At 44.1% G+C, this 23,472-nt stretch overlaps 1 protein-coding gene across 3 annotated transcripts in view; it reads right to left on the reverse strand.

Annotated features, from left to right (window-relative positions):
* The window catches only part of LOC138452785 (E3 SUMO-protein ligase ZBED1-like), a 657,632-nt gene that overhangs the window by 341,620 nt on the left and 292,540 nt on the right, over positions 1 to 23,472 (reverse strand). For 2 of the 3 annotated variants that reach the window (XM_069605127.1, XM_069605129.1), the window contains exons 3-4: positions 5,990 to 6,252; positions 4,946 to 5,010 (exon numbers count right to left, since the gene is read on the reverse strand). In XM_069605127.1, coding sequence (XP_069461228.1) covers positions 4,946 to 5,010; positions 5,990 to 6,252 — 328 coding nt within the window. The remainder of the gene's footprint in view (positions 1 to 4,945; positions 5,011 to 5,989; positions 6,253 to 23,472) is intronic. The other variant, XM_069605131.1, reaches the window with a different exon arrangement.

Genomic DNA, 23,472 nt, shown 5'->3' on the forward strand with positions numbered 1-23,472 from the left:
ATGCCCCATGGCCCCCTTACCCCCAACCAAACATTATGCCCCATGTCCCTCACCCCCAACCAATCACTATGCCCCATGGCCCCCTTACACCCAACCAAACATTATGCCCCATGGCCCCCTCACCCCCAACCAAACACTATGCCCCATGGCCCCCTCACCCCCAACCAAACATTATGCCCCATGTCCCTCACCCCCAACCAAACACTATGCCCCAGGGCACCCTAACCCCCAAAAAGCAGTATGCCCCATGGCCCCCTCACACCCAACCAAACACAATGCCCCATGGCCCCCTCACACCCAACCAAACACTATGCCCCATGGCACCCTCACCCCTAACCAAACACTATGCCCCATGGCACCCTCACCCCCAACCAAACCCCCCACCCCATGGCCCCCTCACACCCAACCAAACCCCCCCATCCCCCAAATCAGCACCAATACAGACCCGAACCCCCACCCCCCAACTCGGCACACACTCTCTCAAGCATGCACCCATACAGACCCGAACCCCCCACCCCCCCAACTCCGCACACTCTCAAACAAGCACCCATACAGACCCGAACCCCCACCCCCCAACCAGCATCTCAACATACACACAAAAAACATTAAAATCCAAACATTCATACACATCCGACACACCCCCCACCCCCGCATCTCAACATACACACAAAATACATTCAAATCCAAACATTCATACACATCCAACACACCCCCCTACCCCTGCATCTCAACATACACACAAAATACATTCAAATCCAAACATTCATACACATCCGACACCCCCCCACCCCCGCATCTCAACATACACACAAAATACATTCAAATTCATACATGGTCTTTTCTTTTCTTTTTTTTTTAAAACATCCCCCTCTTCTTTCCGACACCCCTGCAGTCCCATAATGTCGATCAAATGGAGAAGCGCACAACCCCCCCCCCCCGCTCCTCAACCCCTGCTCCCCGTGATCGCCATGGGAATTTAGTTATTTTTCCTACTCCGAATTCAGCATTTTTGTCAATTTGTTTTCTTTTTTCTTCGTTTATTTCTACGGATACCATTTTACACCAGAAGTATTACTCCTGGAAAACTGACCGTACACCAATGTCGCTCCAGACATGTAAGACCCTTATAAAGGAATATAAAACAGCTGTTCTGGTTGCGAAGAGCAATTTTCATAACTCTCGTATTATATATGCCACATCGGACGTAAGGAAAATGTTTAAAATCCTAAAAGAACAGGAAGTAACTCCCTCACCTGATGACCACATTGTGATTAGAGACTCCACTTGGTGCCAGCACATACAAGACTGGATGCAAGATAAATTGCTGGGAATAAGAACAGGGATGCTCGAAAGAAAGAAACTATTAGCATCTAAAGCACCAAAGCCACAGCAGTGATCTTTGAACACAGGGGTAACAGCAGCTGAATTTAATTTTCAGCCTATCTAAGAGAATACACTTCAACTCATCACTGAAAAACTAACACCCTCCAGCTGCAAAGGGGACTTGTGTGCTTCATTAATCATAAAAACTTGTCCCCCGTTGCTCATTAAAGCCATTTTCATGTTTAACACATCTCTAAGAGAGGGTAAGGTCCCTGATGACCTAAAGCATACAATGGTAACACCCATTCTTAAAAAAGTAGGTTTGGTTATGGATAATCCTTTGAAATATCGTCCCATCTCCAATACACATTTTTATAAAAAAATTCCTGATAAGGTGGCTTATACACAGATTGCAGAACATCTCACTAAATATACTATTCTGAATGCTCACCAATCTGGTTTTAGGCAAATCTTCAGAACGGAGACCTCGATCCTTGACCTTAAGTCAAAACTCTTAGATCGTTTAGACCATGGGTGCACAACATACGGCCCGCGGGCCAGTTGCGGCCCGCCATGCTCTTTTGTCCGGCCCGCGAGGCACAAAGACTTTCCTAATAGAGGGCGGCCCGCGGCCGCCCTCCATTAGGAAAGTCTTTGTTGTCTTCCGGGCCGGACAAAACACTGGCTCTCATTGGCTCAGCACACACACACACCACGTCGCTCCTACGAGCCACGTAATGCATGTGTGCTGCACCAATGGAGTGCCAGCACTACGGCTGGCGTGGTCCATAAGGCTTGATACCGGAAGGCATTTCAGCCTTGGACCACGCCAGCCGTAGTACGATTCCAGCGTTCCAGCTTACCTGCCGCTTACCTGCCTGCCTTCCAGCACGTCTCTGGTAAGTGGTCTGTTTGTGTTTGTGTGTCGGGTTTGTTTTGCTTTATGTTTGTGTGTGTATGTTGCGATGGGGGGGTGGGGGGTTGTGTCGGATGTGTATGAATGTTTGGATTTGAAGGTTTTTTGTGTGTATGTTGAGATGCGGGGGTGGGGTGGGGTGTGTCGGATGTGTATGAATGTTTGGATTTGAATGTATTTTGTGTGTATGTTGAGATGCGGGGGTGGGGGGGTGTCGGATATGTATGAATGTTTGGATTTGAATGTATTTTGTGTGTATGTTGAGATGCGGGGGGGTGTGTCGGATGTGTATGAATGTTTGGATTTGAATGTATTTTGTGTGTATGTTGAGATGCGGGGTGTCGGATGTGTATGAATGTATGAATTTGAATGTATTTTGTGTGTATGTGAAGGGAACCGGCGTTGCAGAGGAATGGAGGATTCGGCAGCACACAGCGAAGTATACCGCCAAAAGGTAAGTATGGGGTGGGGGTTAACAGAAATGTCAGCGGGAGACAAAACTGAGTCATTTTCGTTTAAATGACTTGTTTTTTTTCTCCCTCTGATATTCTGGATACGATAAATGCATGGACAATCGTGTAAAATAGATATCCAGCTGGAATAACCAAGTACAAAGTTACAAAATGCTACCTTGCCCATGCAAGAGGTATAGTCATCAATAGCATGCCTGCGTGCACAAAGAAAACTATACAAAATTGAGGCTCAGTGTTTAGCTTTATGTCCTTAACAGGTAGCCGGTATAATAGAGATAGTGCAAAGTAAAGCTATTGCAGTGACAAATGATGAAACCGTCTCCCATTATTAATCAGTATGACCATTATATGACAAATTTAGGAGCAGATGGTTTAAACCATTATGCCCTTCCTGGGGGCATTTCGGTCAGCCAGTTGCACCGTCTTCAAGTTGCCCAAAATACGGCTATCAGATTCTCTACAGCGTTCCAAGATCTTTGTCGATATCTCTCTCCCAGTACAACAGAGGACCATTTTTAAGACCCTCAGTTTGGTCTTTAAGTGCTTCCATGGATAAGCTCCCAGTTCTCTTTTCTCTAAAATGTCTCTCCTTTGTCCAGCTCGTTTACTCCGATCCGCGGATCAAAATCTCTTGACGATTCTCTCCCCTCACTTTGGACATCGCAAAGGGTAGATGCTTTTCTACATGTGGACCGCAAGGCTGGAATCTGCTGATCTCTAGAAAATCTATCCTCTATCTTTATTCAGGAAGAAGCTGAAAACGTATCTCTTCCTATAACCTTACTCTCTGACCACATGGTTCCTCCCGTTTGCCACGTCATTTGATACCTGCACCTAGATGCAGTTCCTGCAATTCAATACTGACAGAACATACTGGAAAAGCCACACTCTAAATAATACATGGCATTGCCATAACCCTTTTGACTGCAGACCAGTTTTAATGATCTGTTATACTTGTGCACACATCAGTAAAAGTTAATGAATGGTTGTATATATCCTAGATCTTCCAAGGTTTCAAGCTTTTTTCCTTCATTATGGCCTGCTGAAGTGTGGCATGAATCTATATTGAAGCACGCAGATGGGGAGCAGGTGCAAGTGGACCTAGGTCACGTGGCCAAAGACCTGCCCACCTGGTGCCTTCCAGGTTGCCACTCTTTTCTCCACTTAGCAAACCCTCTCACCTGGTGCATTCCAGGTTGCCGCTCTTTTTCCCCTACTTAAGGAGCCCTCCAGCCTCTTTTCCTTTGCAGATGGGGAGCAGGTACAAGTGGACATAGGTCACCTTGCTGTCTGTCCTGATACATTCTGGTTTTACCATCACCGTCTTGTGGCCAACGCCGGATTTGACTTTTATGGGCTTCATTGATTCTCGGTGCGTCACCCTTTCTCAACTCTCATGCTGGACTTCCTTTGCATCTTGTACTCGTAGTGGCACTAAATCATGCTGTTCCCATCTTCATCTTGTATCCTGGCTTGCAACATTATGTGTTACTACTGACATCTGCAATTGTATTCGCTCTCCCCTCATGCTTCTCCACTCTTTTGGACTGCTTACTCTGTGTTCTCTCCTCCTCTCCCTTTTCCTATCTCCTCCGTCCCCTCCCCTTACTTCTTGTCCCCAGCAGTATCTGAAATGTCGTCAGGCCCAGTGCGATAGTCGCTTGTTTTGTTCCTTCCCTCCATTTCTGGACCCCTCTCTCTCACCTTTTTTTTTCTCTGGCTCTACCAGGAATGTCGCCAGGCCTAGTACATTAGTTGCACTCTCCCCCCTCCCTTATCCATGTCTTAGCTCTTGCACTATCTGAAATGTCGTCAGGCCAAGTATGATAGTTAATTTCACATCCTTACTGTTCATGGCCTATAAGAATGTCGTATTATCCCTTGTTCCCTCCCTTGCCTTGAAGCGCTTTGAAACACATTGTGTATAGGCGCTTATAAATAAACTATCATATCATATCATGCCTTTTAGAAGTTGCACTGGTGAAATAAGCATGATTAATTGCACTGTAAAAGAAAGCAGGCGAGCAAGATCGAAAGAAAAGAGTGAAATGGATAAGATGTGAGAAAGAGCCAGAGCGGTGGAAATGAAAGGAGAGAGAGAGAGGAAGAAAGAGAAATGTATTTGAACAGAAAATGTGTGAAAAGACTAGTTAAATTCTTGTGGTAGCAGGAAGATAAAAGGCAAATAGTAAAAGAGGGGTAACAAGCTGAACCTTGGATTTTGTTTCCTCACCTCATCCAGCTCGATTTTGAATCATCTGACGCATCAATGTAAAAGTAAGCTCCATTTTCTCTTACCTGGTAAAGGGGAAAATACAAGCTATAACAATTTCAATAGCAAACGAAAAATAATTAAAAACTGCACATGTAAATTGAGAACAGTCAAATTCCAAATTTAGATAAACAAGTACCCCTAAATATGTTAATGGTATTTGTTTAGTCAGTTATTTAAACACATAGTTGACAATATTAGGGCTTGCATCTCAGTCTTTTTCACAAAATATAGACAAACGTGATGGGCTTAAAACTGCAAAGAAATAAGTAAAGCAAAAAGTGTGGTTAATCTACACATCTCCTAGAATTATGCTATAGTGCAGGGGTCTGCAACATGCAGCTCTCCAGGTGTTTAGGACTACAACCCCCATGATTATTCTCCATTGATCTTTCTGGCTGGGTTGATGGTAGTTTAAGTCCAGAAACATCTGGAGAGCCAAAGGTTGTAGACCTCTGCCATAGTGGGAAGACAAGTTAATTATACTAGAAAACTTAGATTTGAAAAACATTGTTAAACAATGTTTTACAAAACAAAGATTTACATTTGGGACAAAAATCGAATTTGACAGCAAAATTGCAAGTGGCAATATTTCTGCAGAAAATTACTGTCTCGACTTTGGTAGAGGTCCACTTATTAAAAATATAAATGGAAAATAATGTGGGATGGAGTGAACAGACAGTGAAATGTAAAGAACATCTTCCTAGGTTAAACACTAGGAAAACAAACACCCAGAAATTTCCCTCACCCATCAAATAGATTTGTTACCCCTCCCAAAAAAGAAGCAAGACATTGAAGACAAAGATGTTAAATAACAATGTAAAGTACATTGATGGTTTCGCAAACAAAATGTGGAAATTGATCTGAATTTGAAATACTACAGACAGGATCACCAGTTATGGTCTACATATAATGCCCCTCGGGTTCCCATGGGACAAAAAAGAATCAAATGAGCAATTAGAATAGGCTATAAACGTGCAAGTCAGGCACACAGCGTGATCTTACCGCCCATGAGTACACGGTGCACCCATTTCTGTCCACTAGGATGTCCCCTTCGTATGGGCCAAAGATGCAGCCCCGTGGAATAACTGGGATGGTGCACCAGACCCCAAACCCTCCCTGAGGTCTCTCCTTGACCACTAGCCCCTCTGGTAGAGAAAGGAGAGCTCGGGATGGCACATTCTCTGGAACCGATGTGTCCAATATAAAGGTTGGTGCCCCGTGCTGTGGGCAGGAGTCTCTGAAGTACAAGCGACAGTCCTCACAAACTGGGGAAAGAGGTAAAGAAGATAGGTGTGAAAGCAGAATCAGAGTACAAGAACTAGAGCATACAAAGCAGACAGGACAGAAATCTAAGGATAACGTAAGAAATGATCAGATCTGCAAAATTGCAGATCATCCATTGAAATGAAAAACAGAACAGGTTAAGAATGAATATGTGAATCGATAAAATAGTGCAGGGACCAACCCTGCAACAAAGCCAACCTGAATAGGGTAGGGCAATCAAAAAATTAAATGGGACATCTAGAAGTACACCCGCAATCACCAATGCAGGAAGATCATCGGAAAGCACAAATAAAACAGTAGGAAAAAAAACGCCAGTAACTATGAACAATACAGACCTTTGAGGAAACACCTCACTTACCGGCAACAGAGAAGACAAAATAAGCTATCATCAGGAGGACAGAAATACGATCAGTTACCTCCACCAGTACAGGAAATTAATAATAAAATAGCAACATCCAACAAAACAGGGCAGGAATCAAGATGGCACTGTTCTTTTGCTATTGCTGGATAGCAGAATATCTGCAACTACCAACGGGACAGGGATACGATTTTTGCATTTTCCAAAATGCAGAGTGTTAGAAGACCTACTACAAACAGTACAAGGAATTCATCATAACATCTGCAATTCCCATCAGTGCAGGCAGGAAGATTTACATTAGTAACTACTGGTAGCAAAAGTCAGGAATGAAAACATCAGGAAGGACCAAAACAGAGAGGAGACATTAATCTCAATTTTACTTTAACAGCAGGAACTAAGCTAGATACAGGACCAGCTGTGGGATGGAATAAAATGTTTACTGGAGTACACTGTTAAAGATGCAGAGAACGATGGTGGTTAAGGAAAGAGGGGGCTCCAGGTATAGGGAAAATACTGTAGAGAAAAGTAGCAAATGAGGAGTTCATTATGTCACCAAAAAACTAACGTCAATCACTAACGTTGATGCTTAGTGAAGAATTTCTTCCAACACGGGAAGCCCAAATACAGACATTTACTGTAAGGGGCAGTCACCCTCCAGAGATCGAAGGGTTTGAAGGGAGACCAGAAAGTTAGTTAAGATTTATGAGTTAATGAAAGTTTGACTACGATTTGAGCCACAAGACTGGTGATCACAGGAGCTTTTTTGTTCCTGAAATGAGGTGGAAAGCAGCATGAATGATATCCTGGAAAGGCTTCCTGCAGATTAGGATTACAGGATTACAGGCTAGCGAGGACTAGTGATTGAACAATGATGCTGAGGTTAATTGTTTAATTGGCCAGTTGCGGTAGGTGTCAAAGACATGACTGTGTACTAGGAATATGAAAGAGGAGAGAGATTTGAGAAGGAAGCAAATGGATTTTTCAGAGGATAGAAGTGTGTTAAATATTCCACAGAGACAAGATTGTATGAAGTCTAGTATTTGAAATGAAGGTGAGATGGAGCCAGAAAGGAGTGTACGAATTACGTTTTTTCTCTGACATTTTCAGCAACTGAGTGGACATCCAGCTCTCAATGCTAGAGAACACTTTTGGTAGAATATAATGCCGCCATAGTACAGCTGGGTGTGATCATAATACCTGTGTATGGAATGCTTTGTGCAGTTCAGCAGTAGATCACCTATAAAATAAAACTTGAAGATGCAGGGTCAAACTGAAGATATCATGAGCAGAAGCTAAAGCAAGCTCCTAGGTATCAGGCATCACCTAGTAGGTAGGAACAGCCTGTAGACAACTACGAGCTAGTACGTAGCATGCCCCAAATCTAAAGTGGAGCTAAAATGCACACTTTATTCCATTATAGATAATTCATTATGCATTAAAGGTCTTCTAGATGTCTCTAATGGTTCTTTATACATATTCCCAGACACAAAGTTAATGCCAAATAGATGTGTGAATGGCAACAGTTTGCCTTGGGAGCCAAAAGTAGTTCCTGGTAGCTGTTGAGCTAACCAGGCGCTAAATAGCTTCCAGCTCCCAGCAATTTCGAATCCTGAGAGGGGTGTCACAGTAAAGGTATGAGACCTGCTAAACATATGAACTAGAGAGGGCTCTAGATTCAATGTATCTAGATGAAATGTGCTCCATCAAGAAGGATGTGTTGAACCACTGCATGACATTAAACTTCAAAACACATCGACATTGTGGACAGGACAATCAACAGGTTGATTATTCTGAAAGTCGCTGTACAATCTGAAGAACAGCAGGGACGACTACACAGAATACAGCATGTTTAGATAAACGTCAACTGAAAGATTCAGTATTGGCGAAATAATATCCAGCAGGTTGTGTGAGGAAACAGAACATTCAATTTCAATGGCACCACACCTTGTTAGGTTAGTAGTTTTGGTTTCCCCTTTTTTATTTAGCCAATTGTTTATTTATTTATTTGCATTTGTAGAGCGCACCTACAGCCCGGGGGCATCGTGGCGCTTGTTACAGGAGTTTTCAAGAAATTTTCAGTAGGCAGGTTACATCTGACCGAAAGGTGTCTTAGTAACAAGTACAGTATTCATAACATTTTTAGTAGACATAAGACGCAGCTTGTTGGTTAGATGAAGAGTTGTGTTTTGAGTGCTTTGCGGAAAGCTAGGTGGGACTGAATCATTCTAAGGTTAGGCGGGAGGGCATTCCACTGTGTGGCTGCGATCGTGAGGAAGCTGGATCCTCCTGCACAGGCCTTTTTGGTTTTGGGCACCAGGATGAGGTTAGAGTATCCCTCCCTAAGGGGTCTTGTAGCGGTGTGTTTGATGTACGGAGGGGCAGCATCATGGAGGCATTTGTGTGCCAGTGAGAGAGTTTTGAAAATGATTCTCTGTTTAACCGGGAGCCAGTGGACATGTTTCCTGATTGTGTTCTTTCCTTGAAGTCCCAGTGGCTGCCCTGAGGGCATTGTTTTGCACTAGTTGCAGTTTAGAGAGGTTTTTGCATGACATCCCGGATAGTAGGGCGTTGCAATAGTCTAGTCTAGAGCCAATGATGGCTCTGGCTATGGTGAGACAGTTCTGTTGTGAAAGAAATGGTCTGGCTGCATTGATGATTTTAGCGTAGTAGGTTGATGTGGAGATGGCATTCACTTGTCTGTCCATGGTGAGGTTTGAGTCTAGGTAGACGCCCAGTGTTTTGACATGGTCAGACACTTTGATGGGTGTATTGTCAATAGTGAAGGAGTATTCCTGACTGAGGTTACCCAGGGTGGTGGGTGAGCCGATGAGCAGGAGTTCTGTTTTTTCGCTGTTTAAGCAGAGCCAGTTGTCAGCCATCCACGATTGGATAGTTGAGTATATAGCCGTAAAATTAGACATGTCAGTCTTGTAGTCACCTGTGAGTCGGATTAACACCTGCATATCATCCGCATAATTGGTGTATGATAGGCCCATGGCATCCAGGATGCTAAACAGTGGCCTGGTGAAAAGGTCATAGAGCGTTGGTGCTATACATGACCCTTGTGGGACTCCACATTTAAGGAGGCTCAGGGTGGTAGAGGCTGAGTCCGAGAAAACTTTCATAGCCCTGTCTTGGAGAAAGGAAGTGATCCAGTCGCGTGCTTTGGGGGGGAAGTTACCCGCAGAGGCAAGGTGACGGTACAGCGTGTTGTGGTCGATCAGGTCGAAGGCAGCTGATAAGTCGAGTAGGAGAAGTGCAGGTTTGCCTAAGTCTCTCAAGTCGTCCATTTGGTTCTTTAAATCGAGGAGGGCTGATTCAGTGCCATTTCTTGGGCGGAAGCCTGATTGCCGTAGGCCTAAAAGTTGGTTCTCCTCCAGGAATTTTTGGACTTGCATATAAGCAGCTTTGTAGAGAATTTTTAGCAGGAATGGGACTGCGGTGATTGGCCTGTAGTTTCCGGGGACAGTGGGGTCAAGTGATGGCTTTTTGATTAATGGGCATACCCAGGCTTCTTTGAGATCTTTGGGGACAAGACCTGACCTGAAGGAAGCATTGATGAAGGCAGTGAGGAAGGGAGCCAGGGAGGGAGAAGAGTATTTGATAAATTGGGCAGGACAGGCATCACCCTTGCAATTGGAGGGTTTAATATATTTGAGCAGGGTAATGGCCTCTGATTCAGTGATGTCTCTGAATTCGAATGTGGGAAATCACACAGAAATCACACAGCGTGCATTGAACCAAAGAGTGTTTAGCAAACAGAAAAGCGAAAGGGATCTTAAAGCTGCCTGGTGAATTTGAAGGCAATTTGGTTATTGTGGTAGACAGGTGGTTGCAATTTGGTACAATTTATGTCAAAAGGGAAAAGGGGTGTGTGCATCTTTATGGGATGAAAAGCGGTTACACAGGTTTTGGGGCATTATGTGATCTGGCATCAATGTAACCATTTATTTATTTGTTTAAAGAAAGTGATATTTGTAGACAGCGAATGGGGAGGGGCCAGCGAACGAATGGTAGAAAGCTTTTAAAGATGTGAAGACCTGTGCATACTTACTTTGCAGATAAAGGATCTAATTTGAACGATGCTCTCTTCTAGGCTAAAATGTGTCAATTTAGTTGAGCGAGCACCTTTATCAACTGCTGGTGTTGGCTCCAAGGTTTTTCCATTGAGGGATGCTGTATCCATCACTGGATCTATGTGATCACCACGAAAAAAAAAAGTTTTTTCAAACATTTACCCGCAGGCCCCCTGCATACTCCATTTATATTTTTTATAACTAAACACATCTCCCCCCACAGATCCCTCTATAATTGCAGGGAAATGTGCCCCTCGCAATTCGTCATTTCCATGTCAGGCATTTTTTGCCACACAGTGATGACATGATATATCAGAGTACAGGAAAGTGCCTGGATCAGATGGTTTGAATATTGTAACCGATGTATGCCCTGGATTTCCCACATTTATTTTTTTCCCAGTTGACTTTGATTATCCAACATGTGGCTACCACATGTCATATCTATGTTTGTGGCAGGGTTCGGACTTTATGAATGTCTCAACCTCCACAGACATAACAGAGTCCCCTCTATGAAGGCACCCTTTCAAAGTAAAATCCAAGATGACATGTCCCAGGTTTTTGTTGATATGGTTGCCTGTGCAGCAGAATGCATCAACCACCCAGCAAAAACAGAATTCATGACTAATATTGGCTGTTGCTTGAGAGGATTCAGAGATATTGAACCCTACTGATTTGGCTTTGTTAACCGAGAAGCCAGAGCCAGATTTAAACACTCCCAACTAAACGGCAGAAAGGTAGTGTAGACTAAAGGCAGGACATATAGCACAAGATATCGTCTGCACACAGTGGCACCATATGAATGCCACCTGTCCCCACCTCACACCCTCAATACCTCTATCCCCGCGGATCCTACAAGTGAATGGCTGGATTGACTCTTTGGAATTATTTTGCCTAACTTGAAGGGTCCCCTACTCATTTTGCTGGATAACTTTGGTTGTTTATCCCTTTTCCTCCAAGCCAGGCTTAATCAAAAGGGTGGCTTTGTCTATATGTTCTCTTCTTTAAGGATCCTTATGGCTCCTAAGGGAGGGGTACCCAAAAGGTAACCCATAGTGTACCAGAGAGAATATCCTTTTTGTTAATCACATGGCTAGCATTGTGACGGAGTCCTTTTTGACCTCTGCCCTTATTCACCAAAATGGAAATTGTCTTTGTTTGCATCAAAGATCTGTGGGGTCACAGGATTATCCCTTGTCCCGCTGTGTACGCATAAGTGACCATCTTGGCCGACTGGATGCCTTGTATCTAAGAACAGTGTGCTGTAGTCATCCAAAAGAATAGTTCCAACTGGCATATTTCTGTCTGGGATAGTGCAAACCAATTCCTTTGTGTCAGAGACCCTTCTAAAATGTAAGTGTGTGCTTGGCTTCTTGGAAGAAAGGTCTGCCATTGGCCAACCATCCCTTTGTTTTAATGATGCATGGTGTGTGATTGGGTGCTGTGTTCACGCACTGACTCTCAAGGTAGGTTGAAACATACCCCCTGATCCACTCACCTTGTCCACTGCTGGAACTCTATACACCTGCATCACTCAAAGGCCTGTCCGCTCGAGAAAGGACCAAAAGCTCTGCACCAGTTCCTTTGACTGGTCCAAAGAATCAGACATTGAAGCTCTGTCTCTGCAAGCAATCAGAAGGAATCCTCAGCAGCACTTCTTTGCGTTGATCCTGTAAGGGACAACTGGATCACAGCCAAACTAACCAGAGAACTTTCATCACAGGAGTTATTGCAAGGGCTGTGGTTCCTTCACTCCCAACTCAGAAGCTCCAAGGGCCTTTGTTCCTGCAACCACACCACCAAACTCGCTTTCCTGGCCCTTCTTCCATGCCAGACTCCTCTCCAGTGAGACTTCTTCAATCCTTCAATATTCTTTCATCCTTGGGGGGGGGGGGGTGTCTCTCCAACCCAAGCCCATCCTCAGAAGTAGAATCCTGTGCCAGAGGGCAACTTTGGAACCCTGCTTTGGTGACTATTGACTACAACAGCAGACTCTTCTATCACGTTTCTGGTTCTAACACACAACATGTGAATTTGCAAATCTTCAATAATTGTCCCTCGTAAGGGTCGAGGAGTCCCTCCTGCACTGGTGTCTCGTCAATGGAGCCTTCGGTGGTCACTGAACAACATTCACAGCAAGGGTTTGAAATTAAGTTCGCTGAGCAGTAGCCAAAACCAGCTCCTGGCTGTCAGGCATCTTTCCAGTAGGCAGGAGCCATCACTGGGTAATCAGTTGTGAGTACACCATGCACTGCAAATCCACTTTCCACATGAGATGTACACTTTAACCTTTTGCCCATTATGTTTCATGATATTTGAATGTGCCCCAGATGTGTCCTAAACCTTCTTTACTTACATTCGTAAATACTCAAACTTTTTGTCATAATTGCATGTTTTGAAGGCACACGTTGGACTGGCGAGGTAAATGTAGCTGCTGGTAACTGTTGGTTTTAAGCTAACCAGGCTCTCTTTGGCTAGAAGCAAGAGCTAAATTGTGGACAGCTCTCAGCAATTTCAACCTTGAACCACCTCTGAAAACTGCAGACTGCCTGCTGTAGAACGGATTTTTTGGTCCCAGTGTATTGCTCCATCGACTCTCGGGCACTGCTGGCAAGTCTTTTCTGTGTGCATTTCTTCATCATCAAGGGCCTCCTGTAGGACTCCCTCTGTATTTCTGAAACAGTGAATTATGACACTTGCACACAAAGGTAACACTTTTCTGGCAAAGACAGCCCCTACTCTCACTACTGGTCTTCCTTAGTTTCTCTAAACTCGCTGGCCAAAAAAAGAAAACATAACAAACCGGTCACTGAATTTTCTTTTCCAGGAAGAACTCTTCTTGAAACTTGTTTTTAATTGTTAAATTGTGGCATCCTTTATATTTTACAATGTTTATGATGATTCTATTTCTAAAAAATAGTGTGTGGGCCTTCTCTCATTGGGTATAAATGAAACCCGAGTACTGTATCTGTTAACACCCCACCCATACGCCACCTCTGAAGAGTTAGGCCTGGACTGCTCTGTCGAAACTACCACTTTGACAGCCTGGTCACTAACCGTTACTAACACCAGCAGTTACTAAATGGGGAAGATCCACCTAAAGACATTGACCACAGGGCTTAAGGAAAATCTCCCTAACCGGCCCGTTCAAATAAATACGTATGGTTGAATGCTGAAAGTTAGCCACAAGAAAAGAGAAGACTTGTAGGCCATAAGCAAATGTTTTAAGTGCAAGATCTATGTAATTCCACTATACCCATCCAGAGCATTTACTGGCTTCAAACAGCAAAATATCCATGGCCTTTGTCAATTTCCGGCTCATTTGTATCAAATTCCAGGACTCCATATTATCGTGGGCAATACAAACAAACATAAAGCAAGTTGGATCAGGGTCTATAAGCCAGGCAAGGTGCTTTATGAGACATTTGCCTAAAACCTTTAGAATATATTGGTGCAACAACATTGATATAACAAAATAGGTCTTTGTATGAACAACAATTCCGTAGCCTCTTTGCCCAGTTTCCATAGAAAAGTCGGGTTAGATTCAGACACAAGTTGGGAAGTGTGGTATCAATTGACACATGCCATATGACCCAGAAGGATGGATTTAAACGTTCTGAAGAATAGTGGCATGAAGCAGTCAGGTCATGGAGCTTTGTTATTCATTAAAGAAGTGATTGCTTGATCTAACACCTCTTCTTCAGAAATAAGGCATTGTGGAACCGAGTGAGCCTGTGCGCCTCCAAATGGGGGAGCTAAGATGTGCTTATATAGGGTTGTTAGGCAGCTGGGTAAAAGTCCTTCCTTGACATAAGCGTGCTATAATGGGTTAAAAGGATTTTTGTCTTTTCACCATCCATAATGACTATTCCATTCCTTAGGTGGTAAGCTGGTAAGCACAAGATATCATTTCTGGTGTTTGCCATCCCCAAGTCACATGCCAATATCTGATTGGCTTTACTCCCTTGAGAGCAGTAAAGTGGTTACTTTCTTAAAAGGAATTGAGCAGTTTTGTCTGCCAAATTAACCTCCGATTTAGTCATAGCTAGTGGCAGATTTCAAAAGCCTCAGCGTACCAAATATTGGGGGCAGATTCTCCCTAACCTAGTTTGTGAGGATCTCAGTTATACTCTTGCGGATGGCAAGTCCTGAATGATTGGATCATACAATGCCCATAGGGGGGTCTCAGAAAAGAGGGGGGCATTTTAACAATGTAAATTTAAGCAGTAACTGGTGAATGATCTCACAATACTCTGGCAACAATGTCCACCTTAGAGAAGTACAGTATTAAAGTTGATGAGAACAGAGGTAAACCAATGCAAGAAAAGCCCCTTTGGACAAATAAAAAATGTGAATAACCTCTTTCAAAAGGGTGCAAACCCCACCACACCTCCATAAACCCCTGCTCAAGCAACATCCTTACAGGCTCTATCGCCTTTTAAGTTTTGGGTGGGAGTGTCTTGTCCTCAATGGGCATTGGTACGAAATTGAAAGATCCAGTTTTTGATTGAGGCAGAAATAGAAGTAAATGTTAACAAGTAGTCAAGTAACAGTCCCTGCAGCAAAACCTATCTATCCAGGGGCTCCGAAGGACCACTCATTTTGTAAACGAGATGTCCCTAGCAATGTAAATGGTAGTACAGTATTTCTTTTCCTCACTGGAGGCAAAATACTATAAAGACAACCTTTTATGTTTCAGCCAAATCTCATTGAGTGCAGATGAGTCTCCTGGAGTATGGGAAATATTATAACCATATCAGGCAACAGTTTTAGCATAGTTTTCCTCTTTATTGACGGATAGACACTAAACAGCCAGGGTGATTAGCTTTGCCTCACATGTGCGATATTAAAAAGAAAGAACAGTCTCCAAGAAACGCTCACATTTCAATCCTTATTTATTTTTCCGACATGCCAACAAACTATTCCTGAACAGTTAATAAACTTTCTCTCCAGAAAACATCCTTCCTCCTACCAACCCTTTAACTTGAAGGGTGCAAACAAGCCTAATCACCAACATGGTTCGTGGGGTGTTTCCAAACTATTTTGAGCATTAAAGCCTCTCAACAGAGATCTAGCAGACCTTGATATAATTGTCTAAAGTATTAATGATTCAGTCTCTCTCATAGTGCTAAGTCAGAAAGTCTGGCCCCAATTGTGTAAACCTGCAGGCATCAACCTGTCTCTCCTCTAAATCCATGTCACCAATTAAATAATGTTTGCAGGCAGTGCTCCAGTTCAGATTGTGAAGTATGAGTATTTTACTTGGAGTAAAAAAGTAAGTCCAGTTCCAAATGGGAGTATTTTATAAGCAATTAAAAATGCTTTAACTGGAAAACGGATATGTTTTTGTATTAATTCATTTGGACCTAGTTATTTATGCACATGAAAAGATACAGGTTTACTTCTTTCAATAAGACAATAAAAGTAGCTTCTTTCGGTTGCACTACATGCACTACTGGTCCAAACATATGCATGGAGCTGTGTGGATGAGAGCAGGGGTACAGGGTCCTAGGTTTCTGTTTCCTATTATTTGTTGGTAGTATTTTTATTCACAATTTTTATTTTTTGGGAGCATTTGCCTATTGTTAGGGAGCAAAAGTGGCGGGTTCACCCCTTACCTGTAGGGCTGCTTGCTTGGATTGAAACAAGGATCAGATGAGCTGGACATAAAAACAGCTTATGGGTTACCGGCACCTCCCTGTAAGTAGGACCTGCCACTAAGGAGCTACTATATAGTGTGCTGCATATCCAACTTGCATTTGTTATGCCAACTATAACCTTTCTTACATTATATGAGCTCCATTGGGCTTTAAACGTCTTCTAGTTGTGTCATAATGCTCCTTTATGCACCTCTCCATACAGAGATAGGTATGTGTGTACAGCACCAGTCGGATTGGGGAGTAAAAGATCTCGAAAGCGGTTGGTGTCAATCCAAGCAGGCTCTCCTAGGTTATAACCAGCAGCAAAATGGCTCGTGAAATTTTCAAACCTTGTGCTTGGGTAGCTTTCTTCTCCTAAATATCAGAAAAATAACAACTAAACTGAGTGCGGGGCAAATCCTCAAGTCATTGTAAGCCGCCACAGCTCTTTCCTTCAACAAAAGTGGCAGCATAAATGTACCTAATGTAGAAAAAAAACAACAATAACCCAGGCCATGTGCAGTTAACATTCCTCTTTACCAATTTCAGTTTACCTTCTCCCATCCCTTTCTTTCCCGAGTGCCCCCCCATCCCGCCCGCCCACCCTTTGTCCAGCCTCTGCATTGTGGTTTTGGGCCCATATATAGATCCTCTCCCCTCGAAGGACCTGAAAATGGATAGATTCAAAAGTGGACCTGCCTCATTCACATTGGAAATGGGCCAGCTTCAATCCTCTTAGCTTAAATTCAGGGAGCAGGGAAGACCAAACAATATTTTAGTACATTGCTGCTTAACAAGGTAGTAATCATTTGCAGGGCTTTCATTTTGGTGAGGGTGGCAGGAGCAATGTCCTGAACATTTTTTACAAGAGCATCTAACAATGCTAAGTCCTATGACTGTGGTTCTACTCCCATTGTTTTCTTTGACACTGCAAAACAAAGTACAGATAAGGACACGAGGAAGCAACTGCTTTTATAGTTGCATCATCGGGTACACTTGATGTGTTCGATCAAGCTTCATATCTATCACCTCAGAGCTTCAGAAGGCTTGGAAACAGATACTGTAAAAAAACCTTTTAGATCACCATCAGTAACATGTTCAGAGATTACTTTAATGTATGTTATATCTTAACCTCTTTTCGCCATGCTCCTGCCTCTGGTGCAGATCTTCACACAGTGCTTCTAAGAGGCTCCATTATTTAGCCAGCTCTGATAGTTAACAACCCTGCACACAGATCAAGTTCTCAATGTCTACAAAGCTGTATTCAGATGCAACATCCCGTTTTATTTAGAGGTGAGGCTTTGTCGGATTAATCTGGAATACTTCCTTTCATCGCTTTCTTAATATTTACTGAAAGTTGTTGTAAATCATTTAGAGCGGCTGGGGCATCCATCTCTCCATCGAATAGTGGCAATGTATATACCTGTTCAACTCTCGCAGAGCCTTCGGGTTGCACATTTTCTTCAACATTACAGAGTGCAAGGAACTCCTCCTCTTTTGGGGGTCTAGAAGTATTTATTTTCCATCAGTTTTCATTCAAGCTAGGATGAGTCATAAAAAGGGCCAGATGATGAGTTATGTAGTCACAGTTCAAATGCACGATCAAGTTTAGACAGCACTGCTAAAGAAATCTTCCATAGTCAAACCAGTTTGTCAGTGCTCAGTAGGGTTGCAGCTACTAAAGTCGTTCAGAGTTGCAAGTGTTAGGCCTGTCTATATGTTGACTAAAGAAAGCAAGTGGCTCTAAATCATGTTTGGGAAACAAAAGGAAAAAGGAGCACCTAGAAGACATTTATACAAAACTTTCCACAAAAGAACCACGCCAATGCCCCATCCAGAGATGAATTCACTCTCATTGCTCATGTTGCTTCACTGCCAGTCATCACTGATTTATCTTAACTTGCAGGGGTGGGCTCACAATCTGCACCATGAGCTGGAATAGGGACAACAGGGAAAGGGTTACGTTACTTACCTGTAACTCTTGCTCTCCAGCATTGGGATCTTTCATAGATTTACATGCAGTTGAATATTCCCCGCCAGGCTGGGAATCTTTGATAATATTAAGCAGTTTCAAAGAAATACAAGAACCTGCATTCACTTTAGTGTACCCTTAGTTCTGTTTTGGATCATTTACCCTTGAGCCAAAAGGCAGTGCATCCCCCTCGACCCCAGAAGGCCATCTTCAGTTTCGTATAGCGCACAGAATAGTGCAAAGATTAGCCACATGTGGGATAGAAGAGAGGGTAGTGTGGGAATCTATCAAAGGTAATAATGCTGGAGAAGAACAAGTTACTTATCAATAGTAACGTTCTTTCGATTAGATATTCCTCCCAGGTATTCCACACCTTTACATAGATATCTTGCCTTCCAGCGTCAGCTGCTTCGGAGTGGATTTTTTTCTTCAGCAGAGGGCACTGTGTGTTGTCGCGGTCGACTTAATGTCCCTCGAAGGGCCTCCATCTCGAGGTCGACATCATCCCAGGAATAAATAGCACGTGCAGCGCCAATTATCTTCAGTTCCGTTTTGTCATCTTCTTTCCACAGGAGACAGTATGAGATGCTGAAGTAACGCAAGGTGTAATGCAGCAAAAATCTACTGCGGGGTAGGGTGGGTAGGGGCGATGAGGAATATCCAGGGATAAGTAACTTGTTCTTCAAATGGTTTTTGTCCTCCCACATATTCCTTATCTTTAGATAGAATCTAAAAGCATTGTACGGTTTGGAGGAGGGAATAAGAAGTTTTGTATCATAAAAATAATTCTCAGGTTTTGTCATGGATAGAATGCAGAACGAAACGCCTTTACAAATCCTCCCTCCTGGCCTGAAGCAGAGTCCAGGCAGTAGTGTTTTGTGAAGGTATGAAGGGCAGACCATGTGGCTGCCATACCAAATGTTATTAATCAGTACCCCCTCTTTGCAAGGCAGAAGACGTAGCCATGCCCCTTGTGGAGTGAGCCCTCATGCCTTCTCGGGGATCCTTTCCTGCATGCCTGCAGCATTCTGTGATGCATAGGATTATCCATCTGATTAATGTTTGTTTAGTGACCAGCAGACCCAATTTGTGTCCGGTGTACCCTACAAAAAGTTGGCCATTCTGGTCTTATTTTAGCCATTTGTGATATGTAAAAACAAAGTGCCCTTTTTGGGTCTAACCTGTGTAGCCTTTCTTCCTCCTTACTAGGGTGTGGCAGTTATGTTGGCAAAACAACCTTCTAAGAGATGTGAAAGTCTGATACTATTTTCAGAAGAAAATTAGGCTGAACACTCAAGACAACTTTGTCCTTATAAAAGGTTGTAAATGGTGGTTTACTTGATAAGGCTTATAACTCGCTCAACTTGCGGGCAGATGTCAAAGTGACTAATAAGATGGTATTAAAAGTCAACAGTCTCAACGGACATGAGTGAAGCGGATCAAAGGGAGCACACAACACATTTTAGTACTAGATTTAAATCCCAAACTGGGACCAGAAATGGGACTGGCGGGAACACATTTGTGAACCCTTGAAATATGAGGATTCTTCCGGCGTGCGCTTAAGGATTGAAAGCACTACCAAGCACCCCTTGATGGTTCCAATCTGGAGCCCCAGAATAGCTAGATGTAACAAGACAACATCATAGGTGTATCACACTGAAAAGGGTCCACATTATTTTCCCTGCACCAGCTGCAGAATTTGTTACAACGTCAGTGATATAGGGACTTCATTGCTGGCCTTCTGGCTGAAAGCAAAATATCCATTACATCTTCTGGGAGATCCAAATCCTTGTACATCAACCTCTCAGAAACCATGTATGAAGGTTGAGTGTCTTGACCTCTGGATGGAGAGCCCGACCCTCCTCTCGCGAGAGAAAGTGCTCTCTTGGTGGAAGACATATTGGAGGGCAGATGGACATGTCCAGAAGGTCTGGGTACCACGTCCTCCTGGCCCAATCCAGAGCAAATAAAGATCATGGATTTCCCGAACTTTCTCAACCTCTTGATTACTTGAGAAATGACAGGGACTGAAGGGAATGCGTAAAGGAGTGGAAACTCCCAGTCCACTACGAACACGTCCTCTAGAGTTCCTGCTGGGGGAAATTCCCTGGAGCATAACAGTTTGCATTTCCGGTTGACACTGGTCGCAAACAGATCTACTTGAAGGGTTCCTAAAAAAGGTTGAATATACCTTGATGGACTTCCTGAGCTAGTTTCCACTCGTCGGGGTGTGTTGCTCTGCCTGCTCAGAGCATCCGCCGCCATGCTCTCCGGCCAGGTGAACAGCTGTTAGGGAGATTCTTTCTTGAATTGCTCAGAACCACAGCTGCATTGCCACTCTGCGAAGTGGTAGTGACCTTACACCACCTCCTTTGTTGAGGTAGTACATGGCCACTGTGTTGTCCTTCATTATCAGGGCATTATTTCCTCGTACTCAGGGCAGAAAGGCCTTCAGAGCTAGTCTGATTGCCATCAACTCCAAAATGGAGACCAACGACCGCTGACTGTCAGATCGTTGGCATGGGCTCCCCACTCCCTGAGTGAATTGTCTAACTACTGTTATCTCCTGCCATGGTTGCCAAAAAGGTTCTCCCTTTAGACTGTTGTCCTCGCAGGCCAACCACAGGAGATCCTGCACGACCCGGCTCAGAACCTGAAGCAGATCTGACGTCTTGCCCAAGAACAGAGAGCCCATTGGAGGGATCTCATTCTTAGGCAAGCCTCTGGCACCAGGAAAATGCAGGATGGCATCAGACTGAGCAACCTCAAAGAAATCAAAGGCCGGAAGACACTGGCCACACTGGACTTTGTTGACCATCTGCAGAATGTGTTGTGTCCTCACCTCGGATGGAGACGCTTTTCCCAAGGACGCATCCAGGACTGCTCCGAAGAACTGGAGCCTTTGAGATGGTATCATTTGGGACTTCTTGAAATTGAGGGAGAAGCCCAGTTTGTGGAGAGAGTCATAGGTTATGCTAATATGTTTCAGGACCCGTTTGGGAAAACGGCTCTGATCAACAAATCGTCCAGGTAGGGGTAGATGTGAACCCCCCCCCTCTCCTGAGACTTGCTGCCACCAGTGCTATCAACTTGAAACCCTCAGGCAGAGGTGCCACGCACCCATGCCGCACGCGTGCTGCAGTGCCCCTTCACCTCCCACCCAAGCCACACTTAGTGCCCCGATTTACCTGTCGGCGCTCAGTCTCCTGGCACCTGCATCCACATTGCCGCTTGTCTTCCCGGCATGGACACCCCCATCCTGTTACCACTTCTATGTGCGCCGCCATGACTAACGTATCACGCAGGAGCCCGGCAGAATCTGCCAACCAGACACAGGGAAGCCTCTCCTTCGTGCCATGGGCTTATGTAAGCCCTCGGTCAAGGCGGCAAGATGTGTCTTATTGCACTCCAGTAGACAACTAGGTTGCCTCTGTTCCCTTTGGGTTTTTTCTTGCCTTGGTCTGCTTTTGCTGCCCGTTGCCTTTGTCCTGCCCGGCCTTCTCCTTGGTCTTCCTGCCGCCTTCCTTTGCCCGACCTCTCATGATGGCCTCCCCTGCTTGCCTTCCTCCTGCCTGTTCGCTTGTCAGTCTCTGACTGCTCCTGCATTCCCTACCTGAATGCCTGCCTGCCGGTCTTCCTCCTCTCCTGGCCACGGGATTCCCCACTGTTGACTGTGCCTGGAGGTTTCCAGCCATCAGACCTTGCTACTCTTGCTGTGCCTCCCCAGTCAGTGTTCGAAAATACAGGGGAGGTGACTACGTGGTGTGGGAAGTTGGGTTGGCAACGCTAGGTGTCATATTACAGGAGTTTTGTCAAGCCAATCTCCAGCATCACAGAGGCAACTCGTCTGACAACACTTTGTCGCAACGGATCACCACTGCAAATCATGTACGCAAATCCGGCGGGTTGTCGTCCTTGACAGAATAGGACACCTACAATCAAACATGGAATCAATCCAGGAACTCCGGGATAAATTACAAAATCTGCTAGTGGAAGTGGCCACCTTATGGCAAGAGAATACCACACTGAAACAGATAGTCGCCCAAGGTGCCACATCCACATACACAGAAAGTGCAGTGGCTCATGGCTCCTCAATTAAATAAAATGGTGATCCTCGTAAGCTTATGGAGTTTTGCAATCGCTGATGGATACATGTCCCTTACCATCTGATGCATTTCCATCAGGATATGGCCAAAACAGGGTATATCCTGAGCAACTTGACAGGTAATGCCCTCTCCTGGGCTTCTCCTTATGTGGCCGCCAAAAGTCCCCTGTTGGACAGCTTCTCCCACGTTGAAAAGGCATTTATGGAGGTTTTTCAATTGCCCAAACTAGTCTACTCCGCTCAGAACCAGATGATGGATACATGCACTTAGTTGCCTAGCCTGGTCATTTTCGTCTGCTAGCTGCGGAAGCTCAGTGTCCAGAGGTAACCTAGAAAACATTATTCAAACGTGGTTTACGGGAAGAAATAAAAGACAAACGGGTACATAATCCGGAACCGGACACTTTGCAGGCTTTAAATGAACTGGTTCTACGCATTGATCTCTGCCTCACAGAGGAGGAATGAACGCAAGAAATCAGAACGATTCTCCTTCCCTCGTTCCACAACTATGACTCCTGCAACACCCACATCAAGTAGTAACAGCCCTCAAGATAAGGGGTGTATTAGGCCTTTTTACGCACAGAATTCTTGTCGATATGGCCCTTTTAATTCTTCCTTTTGTACAGTTTACACATGCTATTTATAGCAGCACCCCCATAAATCTTGGGAAGTCACTGCTGACAGGCTGGCCAGCAGCAGCTTGCAAGCCCACTCTTTACTTTAGTAATCCAAACAGTTCCTTGAAAGAAGCAACTGCGATGAGTCCTGTTCTATTTTCTTTTAACACTCTGTTAATAATTCTAACAAGATTATACTTTGAGTAATTTAGAAGGGAATTTGTGTTTTGTTCACTGCCTGCATTTTGTAGGTTACAGTGTTATTGAAGCATTTTGAATCATGATCATGCTTTTCACATTGCTTTAGGACACATGTAGCATTGTTTAAAATGAAAATTGTCTTAAACTTGCGCTGCATTTCTGCTTCATTTTCCACTGCTTTAATAGAAGCAGCGCAGTTGCAGTCTTAGTTTTCTTTTGATCATCGAAGCATATCA

This window comes from Ambystoma mexicanum, chromosome 1p (genome assembly GCF_040938575.1).
Source record: "Ambystoma mexicanum isolate Mex_15411 chromosome 1p, UKY_AmexF1_1, whole genome shotgun sequence".
NCBI classification, from domain to species: Eukaryota; Metazoa; Chordata; class Amphibia; order Caudata; family Ambystomatidae; genus Ambystoma; species Ambystoma mexicanum.